At 43.5% G+C, this 24,149-nt stretch overlaps 1 protein-coding gene across 1 annotated transcript; it reads right to left on the bottom strand.

Moving 5' to 3' along the window:
• Positions 1-1,505: 1,505 nt before the first annotated feature.
• cfap206 (cilia and flagella associated protein 206) lies at positions 1,506-23,566 on the bottom strand. Its single transcript, XM_079645918.1, has 12 exons — positions 23,377-23,566; positions 21,915-21,998; positions 21,469-21,559; positions 20,442-20,630; positions 19,433-19,600; positions 18,845-19,053; positions 18,536-18,655; positions 17,812-18,010; positions 16,895-17,035; positions 15,729-15,922; positions 8,242-8,385; positions 1,506-4,644 (listed from the first exon to the last, which is right to left on the bottom strand). The coding sequence occupies exons 1-12, from the start codon at positions 23,482-23,484 to the stop codon at positions 4,423-4,425; spliced, it is 1,869 nt and encodes a 622-aa protein (XP_079502044.1). The 5' UTR covers positions 23,485-23,566; the 3' UTR covers positions 1,506-4,422.
• Between the last annotated feature and the right edge of the window lie 583 nt (positions 23,567-24,149).

Below are 24,149 nucleotides of genomic sequence, written 5' to 3' on the forward strand. Positions count from 1 at the left end.
TTATTTGTGAATGATTGAAACACTTCGCTGCAATACAGTGTAGCCTCAACAAAAGCACTTCACATATTCCCCAGAAATATTCGCCAATATTAAGCAACATTTTTCCAAACTAAGTTCTGTAGTAAAACCAGGAGCATACCATTGAAGATAAGCTGAAAATATAAGCTATCTTTTTGGGGTGAATTAAACGTGCTTCCGAGTTCTAGGTTTACTGCCAAAATAATTGTATGAATGAAAATAATAGTAACTTTATTTGTATAGCTCCTTTTCAAAACAAGTACAAAAAACAGGAAAACAATCAAATACAAAATCAACCTAATGGAAAATAACCCTTAAAGGAGGGCAGTGGTTTTTCTAGATTCTTCCAAAGGTTTCTGGCACCTTTTCAAATCTGTCTCTATAATGAAGATGGCCCCAAAAACAAGTCTTCAAATAATAAAGTAAAGAAGAATTTTGAAATATCAGTTGTAAAACAGACTGGCTGCAGGAGAGAGAAGCCTTCATCCAGAGATTGGAGAGCGCTTTGATCGAATGTAATGTTTGCTGAGACATCTGTTGTGGCTTATTCCAAATGTCAGACAAAGCCAAACCGGGATGGACAAAACAGAGAGCTTAGTAAAAGCATCTTTATTGTAAACAATGAAAACAACCCAAATTTGCTGAAAAGGATTAGTGATGTGACCATGACACACAAAGTGAGGGAACCATATCCTTCTCAGTGGCTGCATTTCAGTGTCTTAAGTGTCCTCTTAATGCATATTTCTGCTTTATAACAGCTTTGAGCTTATTGTTTTTATAGTGAGATAAGAGATAACCAGTCACATTTTAAACACTATCGAGCTTCAATTAAAACTGTATACTGGAATTATTTCAGGCCTTGTAGAATATGAAGGCCACTGGAACAATAACCCATATTCAAGCTGAAGGACACACTAACGCCCTTCAATACGTATTTGATTTGCAAAGTTAAAGAGTGGTACAGAGAAATGAACTGAAGTGTATTCATAGCTTATAATGAGCTCTGTGTTGCGGGTTGTTGCCTTTCTCCTTATTTTTTTTCCCTCGGTTAAGCATTCTGTTAACCCTCCTGTCAGGGGCGGACTGGGTGGAAAAAGTGCCCCGGGGATTAATTGACAGACATGCCCTCTTAATGCGCGGCATGTATCGGCCGGCCGGCGACGAAAGTACAGTATGTTACTTAACAAAAAACCCTATGCATTTTATGTTATTTTGGACAATTATTCTAGGGCCGGGACTCGATTAAAAAAATTAATCTAATTAATTACAGGCTTTGTAATTAATTAATCGCAATTAATCGCATTTTTAATCACATATAAACATTTGACCTGAGAACAGTGAGAAGCAATTTTTTTCACATGGATTTTAGTATACCATTGAATAATGACTGAATACATAAGCTTAACCAACAAAACATTGTTTATTTTTTTCAAGGTGGTACTTAACCAAGACCAACAGAAAAGTGCAATTTTTGCCATAAAGTGTAGCAATAGCATATTTAGGAATATAGTACATTTCAGAGATTCAGGTAGCCTATAGGTAGGTAGACCTTCTGTAAACTATAACACTTTGTTTTTTAAGTAAAACACAATACTTTCAAGTACATTCAGAACATTGGAAACCCTGACTATTAGAAAACATCTCTCTGTTGCTTCAGAGGCCATAACAGACTTTGTTGATTTACCAACAGTTGATTTAAAAAATCCAATACATTTCAGTCCAACTCTCTCAATAACCTTGGCCAAAACAATAAACAGTTCAACATAAAGTGCCAGTTGCACCAACAACATAATAAATGGTTCAACATAAAGTGTACTGTACCATTTAAAATAAAATAAAAAAAGTGCCAGTGATTGACCTCAATCCCTCCTATTCTTCCAATATCCTGATGAAAAATAAAATATCTCTGTTGCATAGGCCACTGTTTGATCAACGCGAATTGGGTGTGGGTCCTTGTACTCCGAGTCGGGCTAACGTCCACGCTAGCTTCCACGCTAGCTGCTATAGGTTTTGCATTGAGGTGATACTTGAGGCTTGATGTGCTGTGGTGATATGCAAATTCTTTTTTGCATAATTTGCAAACAACCGTGCTCTTATTGACGCTTCCATCCGTCCGTTTTTTTAAACAAAATGTCGCATCCACGGGGCCAACCAAAGCGGTCTCATCAGCTTCTTCGTTCATGTTTGACTATTGTTCACTGTGGTTTGTTGTTGTCTGAAGTCATGAACGTTAGTTGGTGCTCCAGTATAATCGGTACCCCTGAAACTCATCCAGTGAGAAACGTTCCGCGGTGCAAAAATAAGTGCGATTAAAATGCGTTAATTCTTTTAACGCGTTAATTTTTGTGTAATTAATTCATCTTAATTAACGCGTTAAAGTCCCAGCCCTAAATTATTCATATAGTAATCACATTACCTGAGCCCTTGAGTTGCCTAGCAAAATAGTTTCAGTATATATTTAGTGATTTTAATGTTAACAGATCATTGATGCAATAACATTTTGACCCAATTTGCCTGACTTGACACATGGAATAAAACATGAGCGTAGGAAGCATCCTCAATGTGGGTGAGACAATTTAACAGAGGGTGTGGACAGGTGGTGGACCTCACCTCCTCTACGGGGGTCTGGGGGGCAGGCTCCTCCGGGAAGATTTTTTTTTAAATGTTGAAGTTAAATGCATCAATCTGGTGCACTTTGGGAGAAAATTAGGGACTAAATCTATGGCAGTCAGTAGGGGCTTGGACTGTGAGCCGTAGGGTCGCCGGTTGAAGTCCCCGACCAGACCTACATTTGGAGTGTGGACTGCTACTTGGAGAGGTCCCAGTTCACCTCCTGCCCTACCGTGGTGCCCTTGAGCAAGGCACCGGACATCCCCCTTCCCCCCTCACTCCCGCTCTGAGTCCGCTAGCACTATTAGCACTAGGCTAGCAGTATCGCTAGCACCGTTTTAGATTCAATGAGTGTCTCGTTTGCAAATGCTTCATTAAGCTGCTTGTGTTACCCCCTTTACAAGCAACTAATTGAGTACATAGATTGCACCTTGCACTAATCGCCACTACATTTTTTAAAAGTGCACCCAGACCTTCGATCATTTTGCTCTGTCCGCCATGCCTGCGGGAGTCTCACAACAATAATAAGAGCGCTGTTGAGAGAGATGACGAGTGGCATTTACAGTGGCCAATCAGAGGGGTCTCAAACGGATACATCACAAAGGATGAGGGTTCCCAACCAACCAGAATGGTTTAAAGTTAAACTAAAGAAGTAGACATAACACATATACCGATAGCAGCACCGTTTGTCCAGCGGCTTAACGGTATACCGATACCGTCCAATCAGGTACCGGTATTGACTTAGTACCGGTTCTTGGTACCCATCCCACTCCTGATCGTTCAATGCGCAGTGACAGCTGCTACGGGCCTGATGTGTGAAATTGAAACTGATAGATAGAACAAAGGTAGCCTATCAAAACGGCCCAGCCCAGCCGGAACACTTACAAATGTGGGCCGGTAGGATTCAGGATATTTTTTTTAAATTTAAATTTGTCTTTTTTTTTGGCCCTCTGGCCCACACACAGCACTGGCCCACCGGGGAAACTCCCGGTATTCCCAATGGCCAGTCCGCCTCTGCCTACTGTCGTGTTAGGGCCAATTTTTTACCAATTTACTACTTTCATAAATCATAAATATTGTGTTTTACATGATGCTTCAACGTCTTATGATATCCTCCACAGTAGGCGCTGGAACATGTAATATTGCTGATCACCACTTTCATTGAATTCTGAGTGCTTTATTCAACTTTGTCCCCGGTCATAAATTACCTCCATATGAAATGAATGGGTAAGCCTAGATTATGTTCATCCATCAGAGAATGCACACCATCAAATCAACAACATTATCATTTTTGAATGCATTATCAGTGTGTATTATTTGTATATTCACTGCAGTTATTCATGTAAACCAGTATTCTGAGACATTGTTTACAGCGTAGAAGGGTGTTAATACATATTTGCTGAACATTTATGTTTTTTGTTTTAATGTAAGAGCAAATCTAGACCAAAGTAAGAGGGCGAAACAAACATAAAAACACTGGTGCAAAAACACAGTCTTGTCATACTTTCAGACCAATAAAGGAATGGTAGACTTCAGTTTTAGTACTTGTCCTATGTTCCAGCCTACACAGACTACTAGCCTGCGAATGTGCATGCATTTAAAACATTCCATTTTGAAACGCACTGAAATCCCTTGCTACATATATACTGCATAAAACTAAAGAAATAGGAAAACTTTAACCACCTGGCTATGCTTTTGTATTTTATAAAGTCCTCCAGTCCTCATCAAAAGCAGAATGAATAAAAACAAAAAAATGCTTACACTAACTTTTATTTTGACGTTTCAGATCCCTATTTATTGGTCCACGGGCCGGGTCAGGTTTGTTTTGACCACGTGTGCGTCTCTCTGTCCCCTCAGGCCGGCCAGGTACACCTGAGGTCTGGGCACGCTGCTGTCCCCGTCTGTCTTGCTCTGAGTGGCAGTGTCTTTGGGCGGCCAGGTCTGCGTGACGTTTTCCCGCCTCATGTGGCTCAGATCAGTCTGCATCGACCGTGTCTCTTTGTTCCGCAGATCAGCCTGGGATAATGTTAAAAAATGAAATGGCCGCATTTCTTTTGCATATAATATAGCTTGATTCTTAAGTATTGTGAATATGTTAATTTTTCTTAACCATTGTGCCCAATAAGGCGGCGCTGCCATCTTTGGAGGATAGCGGCTATAGCAACAACAAGAGGCGTCAATATCTATCAGCTCTTATCAGTCATCTTTCAACAGTTTTGCATCTGAAATGAATAAAGTCCGCACAAAAGATAAATGCTTAAAATAGATTCTTGCGACTGAGTCAGAGAAGCTTTATTTTACTAAATTAAAGTTAATTACATCTGTGTTTATGAATTAAGATAAGAACGGACCGATCACTGCTACTGATGTTTGCACCTTTCTGCCGTTTGGAGTTAGCCCCTACACCAATTCAAAATGTTTTCAATGTTTGAAGACCCATGTCTAATAAACAAACTGGGGGGGTACAGGACCTTCAATGACAACTAGACCTTCATCCAGACAAAGGTGAGAAGCTAATGTTATGCTAACTGAATGCTAAAAAAACATTGGTTTATGCATAAATAGTCTATCGGTATATTGATATATTCTAGGGGTGCACCGAATGGGAAATTCTTGGCCGAAACCGATACCGAAAATAGGAAACAGTTGACCGAAAACCGAATAACGAAAGGCCGAAAATGATTAATAGAAATATATTTAAGCAATAGCTCACGACAGGCCGTGGTATATGCTCATTATATAACAGCTAAGGGGTGTGGTTCGGCCCGACGCGAAGCGATATGGCAATATGAAAGAAAAATACACACTCCAATTTAAATAGTTTTTATTAGTAAATAATGATGTTCAAAATAAAATAGTCCCTCCGTTGCCTTCTGCACAAAACATAGTGCAAGGTGGTTGCTACGCAACAACACTAACAGCAAGCGAACATATTAGACAGAGAGCGTTGATCCATTATTTGGCTGTTTATTTACATTAATGTGTATGTTGCTGTTTATTGTGCATCCACTGAAAAACTGTCCAGCATCAGTAGCATGGCTTACGTGGTCACTTGTATAGGTTGAGGTTGTTCGAAGCTGTTGCTTGGCGTGGCGAGAATATTGCTCCACTTTCTCCGGTCCCCGAGATTGGGCTTCCAGTAGCTCTGGAGAGAGCTTTCGCACCTGTGGCCACTAACGGTCATAATTTCTCTGCTTTGTTTCAAGACCCGCATCAGAAAGCTTTTGAACGGTGCTACTTTTCCAGTTGGTCTACCTGCTCTTCACGTAGCTCTGCATGTCGTAGTTTAGGTGCTTTTTTTTTTTCTGGAGATAGGCACTGCTCAATGCACTCCTCCATACTATAGTAAGACCCCCCCGGAGGTCAAAAGTTAATCTTAAATGTTTCCATTTTATGCTTTGTAAGTTTGTTTCGTAATGGAAGAAATTTAAATATATTTATAAAACTGACAAGTCAAATCAAGCAATCTGATTGGTCGATAGCGTTTTTGCGGACCTCTTTGATTACAGATTTGAAAACATCGTTGCTTGCTTTAAAAGTAGCACAATTAATTATGTTAAACCTTCAAAAGTATCTAGATATCCCTGCCCTAATGCCAAAGGAACTGCACACTGAATATGTTTTGCCGGTTGATGTCTATGTCTGGACCGCTGCGTCAAAAAGGAGGGCTTCTGCCCCGTTACTTCTCCGCTGCTTTCTTGTTCCAGTATGAAAAGTTGCTTTTCAGCCCAACGGTATACTGTTTTTCTCAGACGCGGAGGGATACTGACTTGTTGTGAAAAGTAACTTACAATTCTACCCGTGGTATACGCTCAGTATATCACGGCTAAGAACCAATCAGATTTCTTGATTTGACTTGTCCGTTTTATAAATATATATATATATATATATATATATATATATATATATATATATATAACGTATACATTTTTGACCAATGTTGTTCAGCTGCCTGATTATGGAAAAATAAATGATTATGCCAAAACTTAACTTAAATAATAATCACTATTATGGGTAAATAATTACACTATTATGGTAATAAAATATTTATTCAGCACTTTTGAATGCATACAGTACATTAATTCCAAGTCAAGTGCATTTTCTTTTCTCTGTAGGATAACTACAACAAAGTGCATTCAGAACAAAGCCAAGGTGCTTTAAAACTGCATAAACATCTAGGCCAGTAGGCCTACAACAAAATAGTGTAAATAAAGACTGTAACAGCCAGGCCTTCAACAACAACAAATGCACCTATAAGTGCATGCATACAAATGTGCAAACTGGATAAATCCACATGAATGTAACTATTTACAAATGAAATTACAATTGAATTTCAAGAATCTGTAAATAAGGCAGTCTGTCCTCATAAGCAAAGTAGTAAACATTGTATAAAGATACATAAAGTGAAAACTGGATACAAAATCCACAATCAATTACAAATTAAATTACAATTTCAAGAATCTGCAAATAAGGTGGTCTGTCCTCATGAGCAATGTAAACAACATTGTATCATTTAGATACCGAAAGTACAATATATTGAACACTGTGCTGCTGTCATTTCCCCCTAATGATAACCTGAGATGGTGAATTATAACTCACAATGAAAATTGTTCAGGAAAGTGGGTATAGAGTAGACATGTAGAACTAGATAAGCTTATGATAAGCCAGCCTTGTCTACTTATTAAGGAAAAGTGGGAGGTTCTTTTTAATGAACATTAGCTTCTCTGCTTTATGAGCCATAAGTCTGTTCCTCTTCTCATCAAGCACATGAGAGGCAGCGCTGAACAGTCTCTCGCTGTCAGTGCTTGTGATTTGATCTTACTCCGCATATTTGTCCGGGTGTTTTGATTTCAAGTGGTGGAGTAATCCCGAAGTGGTGAAAGTCTTTGCAGTTACACCCCCTCGAGAAATGTCAGCTGAACACGTTTTACAAATCGCAATCTGCGCCTCTTTCTCTGATATTTTTAAATATCTCCAAGCGCCAGACATCTTGGCTGTGAGCCAGCCGCGAGCATGGTCGCGCGCCGTGCTTGTCGCCGCGTTTTGATTACGTCATCACAACAACACGTTAGCTTACCAACGTAACCCTGTTCTCTGACATTCGGTGATATTTTTTCGGTGCTAGAACCCTTTCGGCCGAAAGCCGAAAGGGCCTTTTTAACCATTTTCGGCCGATAATTTTTGGCGGCCGAATATTCGGTGCATCCCTCATATATTCTGCTAGATTTCATGTTTGAAATGATTTCCGTGTGTAGTGGTTTGTGTTACTGTAGTTCAGCAATTCTTTTCAACATTTGCAGTAACAGTCAGTAGATTTCTACCACCCTCACGTTCTCCGTCTCTTGCTGATGTCGGTTACGTCTTCCTCATTACCTTTGCATGTTGGAATATAATAAAGTTTAAGCCCTTGGTCCTTTTTTTGTTTGCTTGTCTTGGGATTAGCTGTCAGAGTGCCTTCTGACCATGTAAGGTTTAAAGTGTAACAGTTATGCGACATTGCTCGCTGTACAGATAAAGTCAATAAGTTGCGTTCACTGATATCCTCCAAAGATGGCCGACCTGGTAACGTCACATTCCTATTCCCTGATTCATTCGTATTGTATTCTGTCTCACCAGTTTGATAGCTTTTCTTCTCAGCTCCCACTCATTCCACTCGTATGACTTGTCGATGTTTGTCTCCAATGGGTGGATGTCTGTCTGTGTGCCGCTCTCACACTTAGTGATGGGCTTCACCAATAAACTCTCTCCTGGCTGCAACTGCAAAATCACAGCAACACAATATAATCAGATAGTGGGAAAAGTGGCTGCAACAGTAACTTGTAATAAGTAAAACAATTCTGCCAATAGAACAAGTGACAATTAGCTTGGTAAGATTTCTTGAAATAAGATTGGATATTTATTAGGGCTGTCTGTCGATTAAAATATTTAATCGCGATTAATCACATGATGTCCATAGTCAATCGCGATTAATCGCAAACTAATCGCACATTTTGTATCTGTTCTAAATGTACCTTAGAGGAATATTTTTCAAGTTTTTAATACTCTTATCAACATATGAGTGGACAAATATGCTTTATGCAAATGTTTGTTTATTATCATTGGAACAATGACAAATATTCTCCTGAATATTTTCAATACAACAACCTGGAACCTCTCTCCCCCTCCCTCTCCCTCCCAACCCTGTCTACTTCTCTGCACTGAGCCAGTTGCTCAAACAGACAAGCCTGTTTACAGTTGTCGGCGAAATGCCGCTCCTCTGTCTTCATCTTCAGTCAAAGCATGAGACTGAAGTTCCCACTGTGCATCACAATAATGCGCTGCGTTGGATGCAATCTGAATGATCTAACGCAGCCCCTCGTCCTCCACAGTGTTAATTGTCCTGCAAGCTGTAGCCACCCATTTAGCTATCGCTGTTGAAAGCTTGCTGCTCGTAGACGCCATGTCCAGGCGTCTCCCGGCAAACTTTCAAGCGTGGTCTGCCGCAAGCGAGCGGCAGGAGCGGGGCAGTCAGCATCAGTGTGCTTGGCTTGCTGTTTAAAACACCTTTCTTTGTATCCATATCTCTCACTAGAATCTCCCACCATCCAACTAACAACAACAACAACAACAACAACAACAACAACAACAACAACGTCAAGCCTTTGGGCTCTGAAACTGGGGTTACGTAATGTAACCCAGCTTCTATGAGTATAGGCGCAGCCCTCTAAGGCTATCGCTATTGGGTAATCCCTCCTGCACGTGTGCAGCACTGACAGATTTAATCCACGCCCACCTATGACGTGGGCCCCACCTCCGGGCTCACTTCCGTATAAATAGGAAGTAGGCCCTACTATCTACTCCCACACAAACAGCTTTTCTTCAGCTATTCGCGGAGCCAGTGGGGCCCGACCCTTAGAGGGCTGCGCCTATACTCATAGAAGCTGGGTTACATTACGTAACCCCAGTTCTATATCGTATAAGGCTTCGCCCTCTAAGGCTATCGCTATTGGGTTAAGGGCGAAGCAGGATGTAGTCTACGCCCCACTGGTTCCGTCCGTTACCAGAAGCACAAAACACACCTACTCAGTTAATAACCCATGTCCATTTCGTCCTGCGTAAAATGGAGCATCACATTCCCAGGGAATATATCATTTAAAAAATGAATATTCTCCATAAGGGAACGAGGGTAGGCTTACTTATGCTACCTATCGTTTATAAGAGATAGAGACCGAGTCTCCTTTAAATAAAACGATCAAGAGAGGGGGAAAAAGGGCAGCTCTCTAAGTGCCTACCGGCCGGAGAGAGGGCACGCAATTAAAAAACCCCGACATTACTCATTCTGACAGGCTATTCAGCACTGAATGTGTCAGAGAGGAATGGGAGACATCCCTCAAATAAAAACGAATAAAAGAACAGGGTGAAGACCAAGATGCAGCCGTGCAAATGTCTTCCACTGTCATTCCTCCGTGCAACGCCGTAGAGGTTGAAACTCCCCTGGTGCTGTGCGCTTTAATGTTCTCCGGGGGATCCAACCCAGAGGAGACATACGCCTGTGACACCGCCTCACATAGCCAGTGTGACAGGCGCTGTGTAGATAGAGGCTGCCCTAATGAGCGCTCTCTATAATGTACAAACAGACGCTGGGATTTGCGTAAAGCAGCCGTGCGTGCAATATAGCCTGCCAGCGCGCGCACGGGACAGAGGAGATGAAAAGTGGCTTCTTCCTCCGATATGTGAGGAGGGGGAAAGAAGCCCTTCAAGGTTATCACTCTTGATCTAAAAGAGCTTGTTATCACCTTTGGCATAAACGCCGGGTTCGGGCGTAATACAGCTGAGCTGCCATCTCCTTGGATCTGGAGACACGACGGAGCCACCGAGAGAGCAGACAAGTCACTCACCCTTTTAGCTGATGTCAGAGCTAAGAGCAGAGCTACTTTGACTGACAAAAACTTCAGGGGAACCTGATCTAATGGTTCAAAAGGAGCTTTACCCAGTGCGCGCAGCACTAAAGCCAAATCCCATTGAGGCGCTAAAGCGCGTGACACCGGTCTGAGTCTCTGTACTCCCCGTAGAAAACGTTTTGTCAGAGGGTGACTGAACACCGTGCTGATCTCAAAACCTACGTGGCATGAAGAAATGGCAGCGGCATATGTTTTTATCGTGCTATAAGCCAAATTCCTGTCCAGCAACAGCTGGAGGAATGACAGCACATGAGGCAGGGGACACGTAACGGGGTCCAAGCCTTTCCCTACACACCAACGCTGGAACGCTGTCCATTTGGCTGTGTAAGACGCCCTGATGGACGCGGCCCTAGACCCCTGAATAGTACTCACAACATCTTGAGAGAGGCCAAGCCTCTCTAAGTGTTCCCGCTCAGGGGCCATGCCCACAAACGTTGGCCTAACATTGGGTGACTGTGGATCGCTCCCTCCACCTGGGAGAGAGCATCCCCCCGCCACGGAATTTCCCACGGTCTCCCTGACAGCATCCGCTGTATGCAGGGGAACCAGGACGCTCCCGTGCGCTCCGGGGCTATTAAGACCGCTATCAGCCGCTCCTCCTGCACTCGGTCCAGGAACCGAGGGATCAGAGGGACTGGTGGGAAAGCGTACAGTAACACCTTGGGCCAAGGTCTGTGTGCGAACGCGTCCACCCCCAGAGGGGGGTGATCCTGCCTTCTCAGGGAGAACCAGAGAGCACATTGCGCGTTCCCGCGTGCAGCGAACAGATCTACCTCCGCTCTTCCGAACCTGCTCCATACCTGGGAGACCAGCTCGGGGTGGAGGCTCCAGTCCCCTTGTCGAGGACCTCCTCTGGACATGAGGTCTGCCCCTCTGTTCAGCTCGCCGGGAATATATACTGCTCTGACAGAGAGTACGTGTGTGCGCGCCCAGCACAACAGCCTCCTGGCTGTGTCCAGCAGCTGCGCTGATCGTACACCTCCCTGACGATTTATGTATGCTGCTGCTGCCTTGTTGTCCGTTCGAATCAACACATGATGATTCCACAGCAACGGGGCGAAGTGCCGGATTACTTTCCATATGGCGAGTAATTCCAGCGCGTTTATATGAAGGGACATGTGAGGCGGCCACTGTCCCCCCACTGCCTGCGACATGCATGTTCCTCCCCACCCTGAGAGCGATGCGTCTGTGAACACCGAGGTGTGTGACGTCACTCTGCCGAGGGGAACCCCCACTGACAGGACGTGGGGATTTTTCCAGTAGGTCAGATCTAAACCTACGGACAGAGGAATGTACACCATGCGTCTCTTCTGACGCACGGGGTCGATGCGCAGGCGAATAAACCATCTCTGAAGTCTCCTCATGTAAAGGAGACCCAGGGGGATCACCACGTGACCAGCTGACATCATGCCCAACAGCTGCATCACGGAGAGGGCTGTCACCACCCTGCCGGGTGTGACGCGCCCGAGGAGAGCTGTCAGATCCTCCACTCTCCGCTGTGAGAGTCGTGCTCTCATGCGGGCTGAGTTGAATTCCACCCCCAGATATATGATAACCTGGGAGGGAAGAGGACAGCTCTTCTCCCAATTGATTATGAAACCCAGGCTTGACAGGTGAGATACAAGTTGTACCGTCTGTAAAGCAGCTTCCTCTCTGGAGCGGGCCAGCAATAGCAGGTCGTCCAGATAAAATAACACTCTCATCCCTCTTCTGCGTAGCGGCTCCAGCGCCGTCTCTACACACTTTGAAAAAGTGCGTGGAGCCAGAGAATATCCGAACGGCAGTCGATTGAACTGGTACGCTATTCCCTGGAATGAAAAACGCTGGAATTTCCTGTGTTTTGGGATGATGGTTATGTGGAAGTAAGCATCCTTCAGGTCTATGGAGGTGCACCAATCTCCCTGGTGAACACACTCCATTACCTGTTTGATTGTCAGCATATGAAACGGTCTTTTCATTATCACCCTGTTGAATGCTGACAGATCTAGGATGGGTCTCATCCCCCCGGTCTTTTTCGGGATAAGAAAATAACGGGAGAAAAACCCCCGATTTTCTTTCCCCTGAGGAACCCTGGAAATTGCTTTCTTTAACAGGAGTTTCCGCAGCTCTGACTGGAGCGCAAGACACTGTTCTTGGGATGACAGGAGCGTTTCCTGAATCCCCTCGAACTGCGGGGGGGGTAAGGCAAATTGCAGAGAGTACCCTCTGCTGATCAGCCTGCTCATCCATCCGTCCATTAAACATAGCCGCCTCCACTCTGAGCACCGCTCTGAGAGCGGGCGTACCTGTTTTTGTTGTGTTGTGGTAGTCATGGTGACAAGCCATGCCAGAGCCCTTGCCGCCGTTGCCCGTGAAGCAACCCAAGGGGGGCCCCGCCCTAAAGGGCTTTGAAGGGGTCTCCACACGCTGCATCACATACCGGCTCTCAACCTGTCTCTGTTTAGGAGAAGACTCATCAACAGGACCCTGAGGCGGGTTTATGCTCCAACTCGTGGAGGTGTGTGCAGTGCTATTCACCTCGTGCGTAATAGCCGCGCTAGGCTTAATACGACTGTGTGTAGGCACAACTGGAACAGAGAAAAAACTGCGCTGCTTGTTACCCGAAAGGATAGAAGTAGCCGGTTTAAATGTCAAGCCCTGTTGTCTTTTAACCGACTGGTTAAATACCGCAGGCTTATACAGCGAGCCTTGCTGTTTTCTAACCGACAGATTAGAAACAGCTGGCTCAAACGGCGAGTCCTTCTGTCTTTTACCCGAAAAGGAAAAAACAGATGGAATATGCAACAAGTCCCGCTGCCTTTTAACCAATAGATTAATGGCAGCCGGCCTGACTAGTGTGGGGGACATGTGAGACACAGTTGCTACAGACACACTGTTGAGATTTGAATCGTTTTTATTCAAAATTCTCTCTTCCCACATAACCCCCCGAAAGAGTCATCTTCGGTTCTGTTTCCTCGGAGGTTCCCTCGGAGGAGCAGACCAGGAGCGGGGGTTCCTTTTTCCCCTCCGACTCGACGCCTGCAGATCCTGTCTCTGTGGCGGAGGAGCGGAGACTTGGGACGGAGCCCCTGCAGCTGCCGAAGGGCGATTCTGACGCCGTTGCTGTTCTCGCCGTTGCCCGCGCTGCCCTCGCTGAGACTGTTGCGGGGGCTGCGGGTGCTGTCGTTGCTGTCGCTGCTGTTGCTGAGGACGTTTGTCCTGAAGCCAGCTAGCGTGACGCCTTATGTCTTCTGCCTGCTCCGCGGCAGATTTCATAGACTCCACCATGGTGTGGAACTGTGGCCCAAACAGTCCGTCCGGACTGACTGGCGCCTCCAGCAGCTCCTTTCCTGCACCCTCCGGTATATTCCCCTGCTGTAGCCAGAGGTACCGTTGAACCTGTGTCGCCCATGTCGCAATCCGCGCCTGCGAGACTGCGACTGCTGCGCACAGGGTAAGTGCAGTACTAGCCGCCTTACCTATCTCCTCAGCCTCCACTGAGGACATGGTTTTAGACTGCTCTGACATTTCCACCATGGAATTTGACAGCAACGCTATATCTTTTGCCGACGCCGACGCCTGGAACGCACACTGATGCATGCGGTCAGTCTGTCGGGCGACAAACCGATCTTTGGCGGCAGCCAACATGGGTTGCCGTCCGGAAACCGTGTTGGCCTGCCTAGCCCCAAAGAATGCCGTGAGGTTCGGCTCTAGAGGAGGCACGGTCGGGAAATTCACGTCCGTGAATCCCTCCACTCTCGTGAGGGGCACGTATGTCCCTATCGGAGCTTTCATTGCTCCAGGGTCCCTCGCTGCCCCCTCCTGGTACTTCCTTATGGCCGGGAAGCGTGGCCAGATCGGGTCAGTCCTAACCCTGTGCACCCGGGAGAACACCCCGGACATATCATCCGGCGGTGAGCTCTCCTGAGCTAGGGGAACAGGGAGATTTCTCCAGGCGGCCGCCTTAGATATAATCTCCGGAGGTTCTAGGAGGATCCCACCGATCGATGGCAACGCCGTGGCGCCGGAGATAGGGATCACTGGGACGTACACCGGCCCTGCACCGGGCCCCATACCTGTCTCCTCCGTCCGGAGGGGAGAGATGATGGGGGAATCACCCGGTGATCCCTGAATGGAGGGGACGTAGTCGTCCGACTCGTGCCCTCCACTCGGATCCAGGAAATCAAGGGCTTTGTCCCCGGAGTACTCCTCCTGGACGTGCCAATCGTCCTCGGCGGCCGCAGCAGCGAGAGCGTCCGCTCTCTGCTGTCTGAGGGCCAGCGGGAGACGGGCACAATGCGAGCAAGACACCCCGGGATTGAGAGCAGCGTTCGCATGCTCTAATCCCAGGCAGGACTCACACTGTGAGTGCCTGTCAAAACTCATAATGTAGCCCGTTCCGCATACGAGGCAATCCCTGACACAGCCTTGACTTTCCTGTCCAGTCTCCATTTTACCGGAAAACAGAAGCTTTTTAGGAGGAATGCTTGTGTTACGGTAAGTAGCTCTTAACAGAACTGTTTTTGCCTGACAATGCTTCTGCAACGGAGTGCTGAAGAAAAGTGGGAGTAGATAGTAGGGCCTACTTCCTATTTATACGGAAGTGAGCCCGGAGGTGGGGCCCACGTCATAGGTGGGCGTGGATTAAATCTGTCAGTGCTGCACACGTGCAGGAGGGATTACCCAATAGCGATAGCCTTAGAGGGCGAAGCCTTATACGATATAGAACTACGGGAAGGGCCGAGGACAAATACACATGCGTTAATCGGACGTTAAAATAATCAGTGGCGTTACAAAAAATGGCATTAATGCGTTAACTTGACAGCCCTAATATTTATATAATCAGATTTATTCTGAGCCAGAAATGCTCAAAAGTGTGCTGTCATATGATCTTAGTTGGTGGATTTCCAATAAAAATGTGTTTTTTTAAATCAAGTAAGATTTATTTTTGAAACAAGATGATCCATCTTTTACAAATATCACAGCAGCTTAAAAACCTTTTGACATCTAAAACAAGACCCTATATCTCACTGCAATGTTACGTCTTACATTATTATGTCTGATATCAGGTGCAGACATATTCTGACAAGAAATGAGACAAATATACTTGGCAATATGTCACATTTTTACATAAACAGAATAAATGAATGTGTGCATTGAGAGTGCTTGAAGGCTGCTGACCTCTGAGTAAGGACTGACGCAGGAGAACTGTCGGTGGAGTTGGAGGAGCTGGATGAGTTCAGGGGAGAGCTTGGCTTTCTCTGCTACCTCTGCAATGAAGTCCGCCGGACTGGAGGCAAATGTTAATGCTGCTTCTTTTGAGCTGAACACATAGAGCTTCTCCTCGTGATGAAAGACTCCGATGTGTGGGTAGCCTGCAACAGAGGAGTCAATGATGAGACATAGGCTTCAAGAACAGACAGTTACATAAACGGTGCTTATCATAAAGTAACCCTTCAAAAATAAGGCTTCAGTTCGACACGCCTCTTGATGTTTTCTCACTCAGGAAAGGACTCACTCTCCTTATGAAAGGCATGATCGCATATATTTAGAATCAAATCCAAACCCTATCTTCAACCTCTCTAAACTCTGTGAAGGCTCTCTGGGAAGAGGATTTGGAGCAGGCGATCTCAGAGGATCTTTCAGGCGATATCCTTAACTGGCGCATAAAAACAGAGGAGGCAGCTAAATGAATATAAACATAAGGCAAGCTTTATTAAACGCGCCACAGTGTCGCCGCTGTGAGGCTCCAGCGCGCCACAGTTTTGCCGCTGTGAGGCTCCACTAGCACCCCCCCCAGCACATCACAGTTTCGCCGCAGAGAGTGTGTGTGTGTGAGGAGCTCCACGGATATGAGTACGTTACCATACCCAGGAAGAAAAAGAGAAATGTCCAACGAGGCGTAGACAGGTCTTTCCTGTGTTAGAGTTGTACTCGCTACAGGATGTACTTTGAGGGTTTTTGACTCTGCAGACCGTTTACATGCATAAAAACCTTCATAACACACAAGGGGATGGGTAATCACCGGAAAAGCATGACATGGGACCTTTAAAATAAAAAGCTGTTAAAAAACACAAAAACTGCACGGGCAGGCAAAGTTAAACAAAAAGAAAAATAACAACCAAAAAAACTAGGAACATAAGAAAAACAGACGTTTTAACAATCAGGTCCACTTCATGCAAACATTGGCCAGATGTGCGAAAGTTTGAAAGTAGGCAGTTTGAATTGTTCTTTTGCATCTAAAATCACATCTTGAGTTAAAGGCTAATGCAACACAATGAATGCCGTGGAGACACTGGACAACATCCATATATTCCTTACACACTGGTGTATGATGAGAACAGTACCTGGGAGTAGCAGCCCGTCTCTGGTCACTAGTGAGTAGCCACAGACTCCGTTATACTGCAGCGGCAGCTCATCAAAGCTGGCTGTGGTTTCAGGCAGGAGCCACTCCTGTGTGTTCATCTCAGCTGGGACTATACGCTCATCTGAAATACACAAGACAAGATAAGATAAGATAAGATAAGAGGGACCTTTATTAATGCCCGGAGGGAAATTCAGTAGTTAAAGCAGCAACAGAGTAAGAGTGAAATACAGGACAGTACAGATAAGAGTTCACATAAGGATCATATAATTAAAAATAAAAATGATACAAGTAATTGTTAAAACAAGATATAACAACAACAAAGGAAAATAACAAGGAAAACAAATGCATCTAAGATCAGCACTAACTTAAACATGGTTCGGAGATTTTTATCTCTCAGGTTTGTAAGAATATTTCATATTATAATAAATGCATAATATTATCAGTACAGAACAACTGATAGTGGGGGCAGTGATATTCAAAGTAATACATAACTGAAGGAAGTTGTGTAAATCTCGTGATTTGGACACACTTTGAGCACATTATTTCCTGTTTGCATCACACTGCATCATAGACAAGATGTCCTGTTATTTTTTAGGATGTACTATTACAATTCTCTGTCTGTGTTATGTTCCTTGTTCATCATCATGTATCATACATTCTTAATATACTTTTTTATGACAAATTAAGTGTTTACAGTGTGTTCAGATCTTCATCTTCAATTATCCTAATAACAAATTCATTCAGTTTTTTTCACACAAAGGAATGAGATATTGCAATTCTTCTTATCCAAAAGGCCTCACAACAACCTGTCAATGTTTTAGGGGCCTCTAGTGGGAGCAGGAACCATAGTTTGGGAACCAGATCCTGAGAGGCAGGTATACTGTAACTGTTATTTACCTGCCGAGTCAGCCATTCTCTGTTGGTCTGTCTTCACCTCTGCCGCCTCCAGCAGGCCGTCCACACATGCCTCAGAGAAAATCTTGGCCTGAGAGGCAGTGAAGGGCTGCAGGCTGAGCAGGATGCTCCTGAGGATGTTCAGCAGCTGAGCCTCATCCTGCAGCGCAGACCACAGCTCTGACAGGGACTTAAAGCGCGGCTGGAAGACATGAGCAAGGACAGAAATGGGTAAGACATAATATAACAAGACGTGACAGACAATTACATTAGATATACTTTATTGATCCAAAAGTGGGAAATGGTTTTGTTACAGCAGAATGTTAACAAGGCGTGGGTTCAAAATATGATCAAATATCTACAGAATAAACATTGTGCTTTTGGGGGTTTCCCTCTCCTGTAGTGTGTTCTATTATTGCATGTAAATGGTCTGCAAAGCCCCCCCTCCTGCCTGAAACAGCTACATTTGACTCCTTTGGTTACTTCTGTAACAGAGTGACATCCCTATGCAACAGTAGCACTTCTATTCACAACAGAGCCGGCCAGCTAACCAATCAGAGCAGACTGGGCTCTGGTTTCAGACAGAGGGTGAAAAGAGGTGCTGCAGCACAGGCAGTATGAAAAAAATAAAGAGCTTTTTGAACATTAAAGCAAGGAGACATGTCCATACATTGTCTCCATTTTAAGTTATTTTAATAGTGTTAAGTTTCAAGACCAAGACACTTACAAAAACGTTTGCAGTGGGTACAGCTGTCTTTGCCTGTATGATTTCTTTCAGCAGTTTCATTTGTGATGAGAGTGCAGTCTGCAGCATTTCTACATGCTTGGCACATAAACATGCATCAGCCTGTTGGCAAAGGGAAACAATCGATTTGTTTACTATACATGCTACTCCGAGATGTCAAAAACTACTTCTTTTAATAAGCTGCAAAAAATGGCTGTTCATCATATTCATTGACAGAATAATTGTAATGAATGTAAGCTCGATAAATTAAAATGCCACATTGATACAAAGCCTTTTGTTATGTTTTCTCACCAATAACATTTTGAGAAAGACTTCATGCTGCCGGACGTTGTAGAGAGCCTGTTTGAGCAGGACGGCGGGGGGGTCACATTCTGCAGGCTGACTTTCAGAATACTTCTCCAGCACGGAGGTGTATCTCCACGCCAGAGTCTGTGACACACTCAGCTCCTTTTCTATGCTCTTACTGGTGACTGGAAGAGCTTCATTAAGAATGGAAGGCACTGAGGAGAGAAAGAAAAGGAGGTACTATAATTACCAAACGCAGTATTGACATAGCAGAGAAAATAACCTGATGACACAAAATAAAAAGCTAACTTTTTCTTGATGAAGGGTAGGGGCCTCACCTCGCCAAGGGGGCCTCATCTCGCGGAGGGGGCCTCACCTCGCGGAGGGGGCCTCACCTCGCGGAGGGGGCCTCATCTCGCGGAGGGGGCTCATCTGATGCGCAAATGCGGCGCAATTAAGTGCGTTACAGTTTCACCGCAGCAAGGCTCTGGTGCTCCCAGTTCACGCGCGTGCCCCCCCCCACCCCCCCCCCACCCCCTGAATAACATTGTCGGTGATAACAGGTATTTTTGTGTGTAGCATGGTGTACTATACTCAGTTCCTGGAGGTCAGTCTCCTCGCCTCCCTTTTTGCTGGCTTTGTTGAACAGTCTGATCCCTGTGACGATCATGGTGAGCTCTCTGAGCTGCTGCTCCTTGTCTCTCTTCAGGAGGACCATGAAGGCTCCCAGCTCAGTCTGAGGGAAGACGCTCTGCAGGGCGGCTGGAACACAACACTCAGAGTCAGGATACACTCAAATCAGCCTGAAAAGCTGGCAAGTCACCTTTTGTAAAAGGTTCAACATTTAAACACGAGCATGCCATTTCTTGTTTACAAGGCAACGCTTGATTATAAAGCTGAGAGCAACTCAAAGTGCGTATTGATAACAGCTCGTATGGGTGAGAGGGTTGCAGGGCGGCAGCTTTGAAAGGTCGGCTGTGTTTCCTATGTCTACTTATTTTGCTTGTGTATATGTCATGTAATGCTACTCATTGCCAATTAGTGGTTTTTTTTATTTATCTTTTGTCTAATTATGTTTTTGTTTGTTTAGTAAGGGAGCTGTACTGTATGTATGTTCTTTCACGTGGTACAGTATGTTTATGTGTTGTACCATGTTGTTCTGTGTTTCTGCCTTTTGATCACAAAAAATCAAAGTCATTCAAACTAGCTGCACCTTTACCAGTTTTGATAACACTTAAATGCATCAATAATTATAATCAGAACATATCATATTATTCTGAAATGGACCAATCTGCATGAGTCCTTTACTTTTGGTACTTTAAGTATATTTTGATACTAATACTTCTTAATATTATTTGAGTAACATTTTGAATGCAGGACCTTTACTCGTAACAAAGTATTCCTACACTCTGGTACTTCTACTTTTACTCAAGTACAAGATCTGAGTACTTCTCCCTCCTCTGATTGATTGACTGAAACATTGCTTGTTAATTTTTTAAGTGGCACCGCCCTTTAGCCTGCATTCCAGCCAGGTGTTATGCTGTCACTGCACATTAACTGCCAACAGTTCCCCAGAAACTGGAAAGACTTTGGGAAGTGAAACCTGTAGCCTCTTTCAGGGCGGTGTCATCTGTAGGTGAGCCCATGCCGGAGCGCAGCTGGATGTACGTGATGATTTTACAATACAAGGCGTCAAATTCCTCTCGTGTTTTCACTCTGCTGTCAGTGATGTCTCTGCTCACTGAGCTCAGCCTGGACTCCAGCAATCGGTGGATCTCCTCTAGAAACTCTCCTGCACAAACACAAGTACCTGCTTAGTCCTGAGTTTCATCTTTAAGAGTTAAGAATAAAGAAATCGAATTATTTCCAAGCAAAAGCCATTCGGGGAAAAAAACATTTGTTATACGTATGCTCCCCTTAGGCAGATCTTTCTACAGTCAGAAGCCTGTCCACAGCTTATTGATGAAGACAGGTAAAAAGAGCATTTCTATAAACCAAACATGACCAAATAAAGGCCTAAGCCTAAATACAATCTGAGCTGTACCTGGAACAATACATTGAATTGAATGATCATGTTTAAGCTATGTGCTTGTAATACCTGTTCAAAATATAAAAGTCTTGACCGATTTTAAATAAAAACATTTGGTTTTAACATCTAGACAGTTCTTTACAGAGTGCATCACTTCAAAGAAAATATGCTTTGGTATAAAGTAAGGCAGCAGGATTTACATCAGGGTGATTTGGTCATATTTAGATTTTTGATTTCAGCATGGTTCAACCAACCTGCGTACAGAAGTGACAAACATATATAATGCTCTTCACGCTTACAAACGAGTGGTAGAATTAACTATCTATCAGCAGCAACCATTTTGATAATAAATGTATTGTTTAAGTCATTTATTAAAGACAAAGATAAATATGATCTCTGTTTGCTGTTTTATTGGGATTTGTAAAGTTGGTTGGGCATTTCTCCCTCATTTCAGGTACAGACGTGAACATCGTTGTTTAATCAAACAAATGATCCCAAAAATGAATTGATCATTATCACTACTTATTAAAAGGATCAACCCATGCACCAGAAACTCAATTCACAATGACAAAGATGGCATTAGTTCGTGGGTAACACTTACGCCGGGAGGTGTAATTCATGTCGAAGTGCACTTGCATTTTGATTGTGTCTAGGGACGGGCTGCACTCTTCCATCAGTTTACCCAGACACAGCTGCAGGATATATTGCAGATGAATATTAGAAACACAAGACAGCATGTTGAAACGGTTGCTTCCAGCCCTGTGAACAGCATCATGTTCTAGCTGGCAGTGTGGAGACGGCTGGTAAACACTTCACTTGTTCACATTGTTCTCTTGTCTTACATAGTAACACTACTCAAAAAACATCTCATTGAGATGTATTTTCTCTTGGAGACGTAAGGTCAGATAGCTTTTATGTGAGTATATTGGGATACTCACATCACAGGTAACTTGTCATTGTAACAGGATACATGTTTAAAGCGACCCTCCCAACCATGTTACGAACTCAAATTGGGCTGTCGGAGTGAAGTCCAGTTTAGTATCTCACCTCTTCCAGTTTCTGGACATCTTGTTTGGTCAGTGTTCGATCAACATTGAAACAATTCCTTGGGTCCAGCACAACAGCTTTCACCTCAAAGAAGAAGAAAAGAACGTTTTCAGTTTGGAGTAAAGAGTCACCTATGGGTGCCAAGCTAGGATAAAGAGGAGCGTTTAAAGACATGATATCCTTACAGGCAGTTGGGAAAAGTACATTTACTCAAATACTTTACTTAAGTACATTTTTGAAGTACTTTCAGAGTTGCTCCTGGGTTTACTGCTTCGGGGGGGGGGGGGTAGGGTTAGGGTTAAAATATCTTTCTATTACTCCACTAAATTACATTTAAAACACGTTAGCTACTTTTCAGAACGTTTACATAATGCATCCCTAAAAGAATCCACAAGCGGACTAACTGTGTAAGGTACGAATTTGTAAAATTATCCTAAATATTAAAAAAAAGTCAATATTTTTTTGTTATAGAACTTTGTTTGTTTACAAGAGTAAAATGCTACTTGACGCGACAACATTATTTCATAGTCATAAACAATATATATACCCGTATATATATATATATATATATATATATATATATATATAGACAGATAGGGACGAGCAGGAAAGACTTGGCCCTCTTAGGGCCCAGAGTGAGACGCATGTCTCAATGTTGTTTTTAGTTTAAATGGAGCCATGAAAAATGAGAATTGCCTCAGGAATGCAAGCCTTGTTTCAATGAGCATGGTCAAATGGAGACCACATCCATAACACTAGTCAAGACGACCCTACAGCCCGTGCCGACTGGAGTCAATGAGGTACTTTTCCCATTACATTGACTATAAAGTCTTTGAAGATCTGGAAAGATTCACCAAAAACAAACTCGTTTTTTACTGACCAAATAAACAGCAATGTTCAGATCAATTACTTATTTATGTTTTAAATAAAGGTGAATGTATTAATATCACTCTATAACCATAATACGTTACATAGTCTATCTGTTCATTCTGGCTGTCTTTTCAAATGAAAATGGTCCTGACCGCCTCTACAGTGGACATACTGTAACATTTAAAAATTAAATTTAAAAAAAGTCTAAATTGCAAGATGTTTTTTTAATCCTAAATAGGTAGGAAATACAAAATAAAGAAGATTGGAAAACATTTGTTTTCCTCGGTTCCCAGGAGGATATATATATAATAGTAAATCACACATGGAGGCAATTCTTTCAGAATTAATACTTTATATACTTTCCCTACATTTTGCTGTTGTCACTTCTGCACTTTAACTTAAGTAAGATTATGTATTGGTACTTGTACTTCAGTGAATAATTTGAATACTTCTTCCACCTTACTTATTACAATGTGTAAGTAAGAACTAAGGTACTAAAGCATTAACATACAGCAGGCCTTGGCTGACGTCACTGGTAAAGCTAACTCTCGGTAGCTAACTTGACTAGCATGTAAGTAAACACTTTACTGACCATGAAAGCGACCAGAGTGTCCGACACCGCGTGCCCTCTCGCGGCACACTGCTGCACTATCTCACGGATAATGTTTTTAATCACGCTCTCTGCGTGAGCCCCAGACATTCTGACCGACAGAAAGTTATTTAACTACCCTAGTTTTAATGTGTGCTGATACAGCTAACGCGGCATCAAAAGCTGCCTGTTGATAACTGGTTGCCGTGGTAACATTGCGTGCACACTGAGGGATGTATTACTTGACACCCCCGTGTCCACTAGAGGGCGCTATAATCTAACTGTTCCTGTTTTGCAAGACCAAGGTGGATTTCAAGACTGACTCATGTCTGAATGCCTTGTTGGGATGTGTGATGAAGTGGATTCCTCCTCAGATATTGGAGTTAAGTACAGTTCTGAGGTAGAAATACTTTACTTTAACTAAGTAGTTATCTTTCACTACATTTTGGAGGCTAATATTGTACTTTTTACTTCACTAGATGTATATGACAGGTTTAGTTGGTTCAGATTCAGATTAAGCTAAAACTAAACATAAACAAACTAATAAATAAACATTGACACACAATTATAGGTTTAAATATCCAGCAACAGTATACAAAGTAATTTCAATTTCAAAGTAATTTCAATTAACTCCATCTTTACCAACCGTGATGCATCAACAATCATAATACAGTCGTTTAGTCTGAAATGGGCCATTAAGTAGGCTACTTTTGGTACTCGATATGTATTGATGCTATATATTGATAATTGTGTTATTGACTTAAGTAACATTTGTA

The sequence above is a fragment of the Notothenia rossii genome, assembly GCF_949606895.1.
Source record: "Notothenia rossii genome assembly, chromosome: 8".
Classification (NCBI taxonomy): domain Eukaryota; kingdom Metazoa; phylum Chordata; class Actinopteri; order Perciformes; family Nototheniidae; genus Notothenia; species Notothenia rossii.

Bases quoted from the DNA above. Each gene is read 5' to 3' on its own strand.
- cfap206 (XM_079645918.1), bottom strand. From the start codon at position 23,484: ATGTCTGGGGCTCACGCAGAGAGCGTGATTAAAAACATTATCCGTGAG. The intron at 20,631-21,468 runs GTAAGTGTTACC...GTGTTTGTGCAG, and splicing joins CATGAATTACACCTCCCGGC to GAGAGTTTCTAGAGGAGATC. The intron at 17,036-17,811 runs GTAAATAACAGT...TGTGTATTTCAG, and splicing joins GAGAATGGCTGACTCGGCAG to ATGAGCGTATAGTCCCAGCT.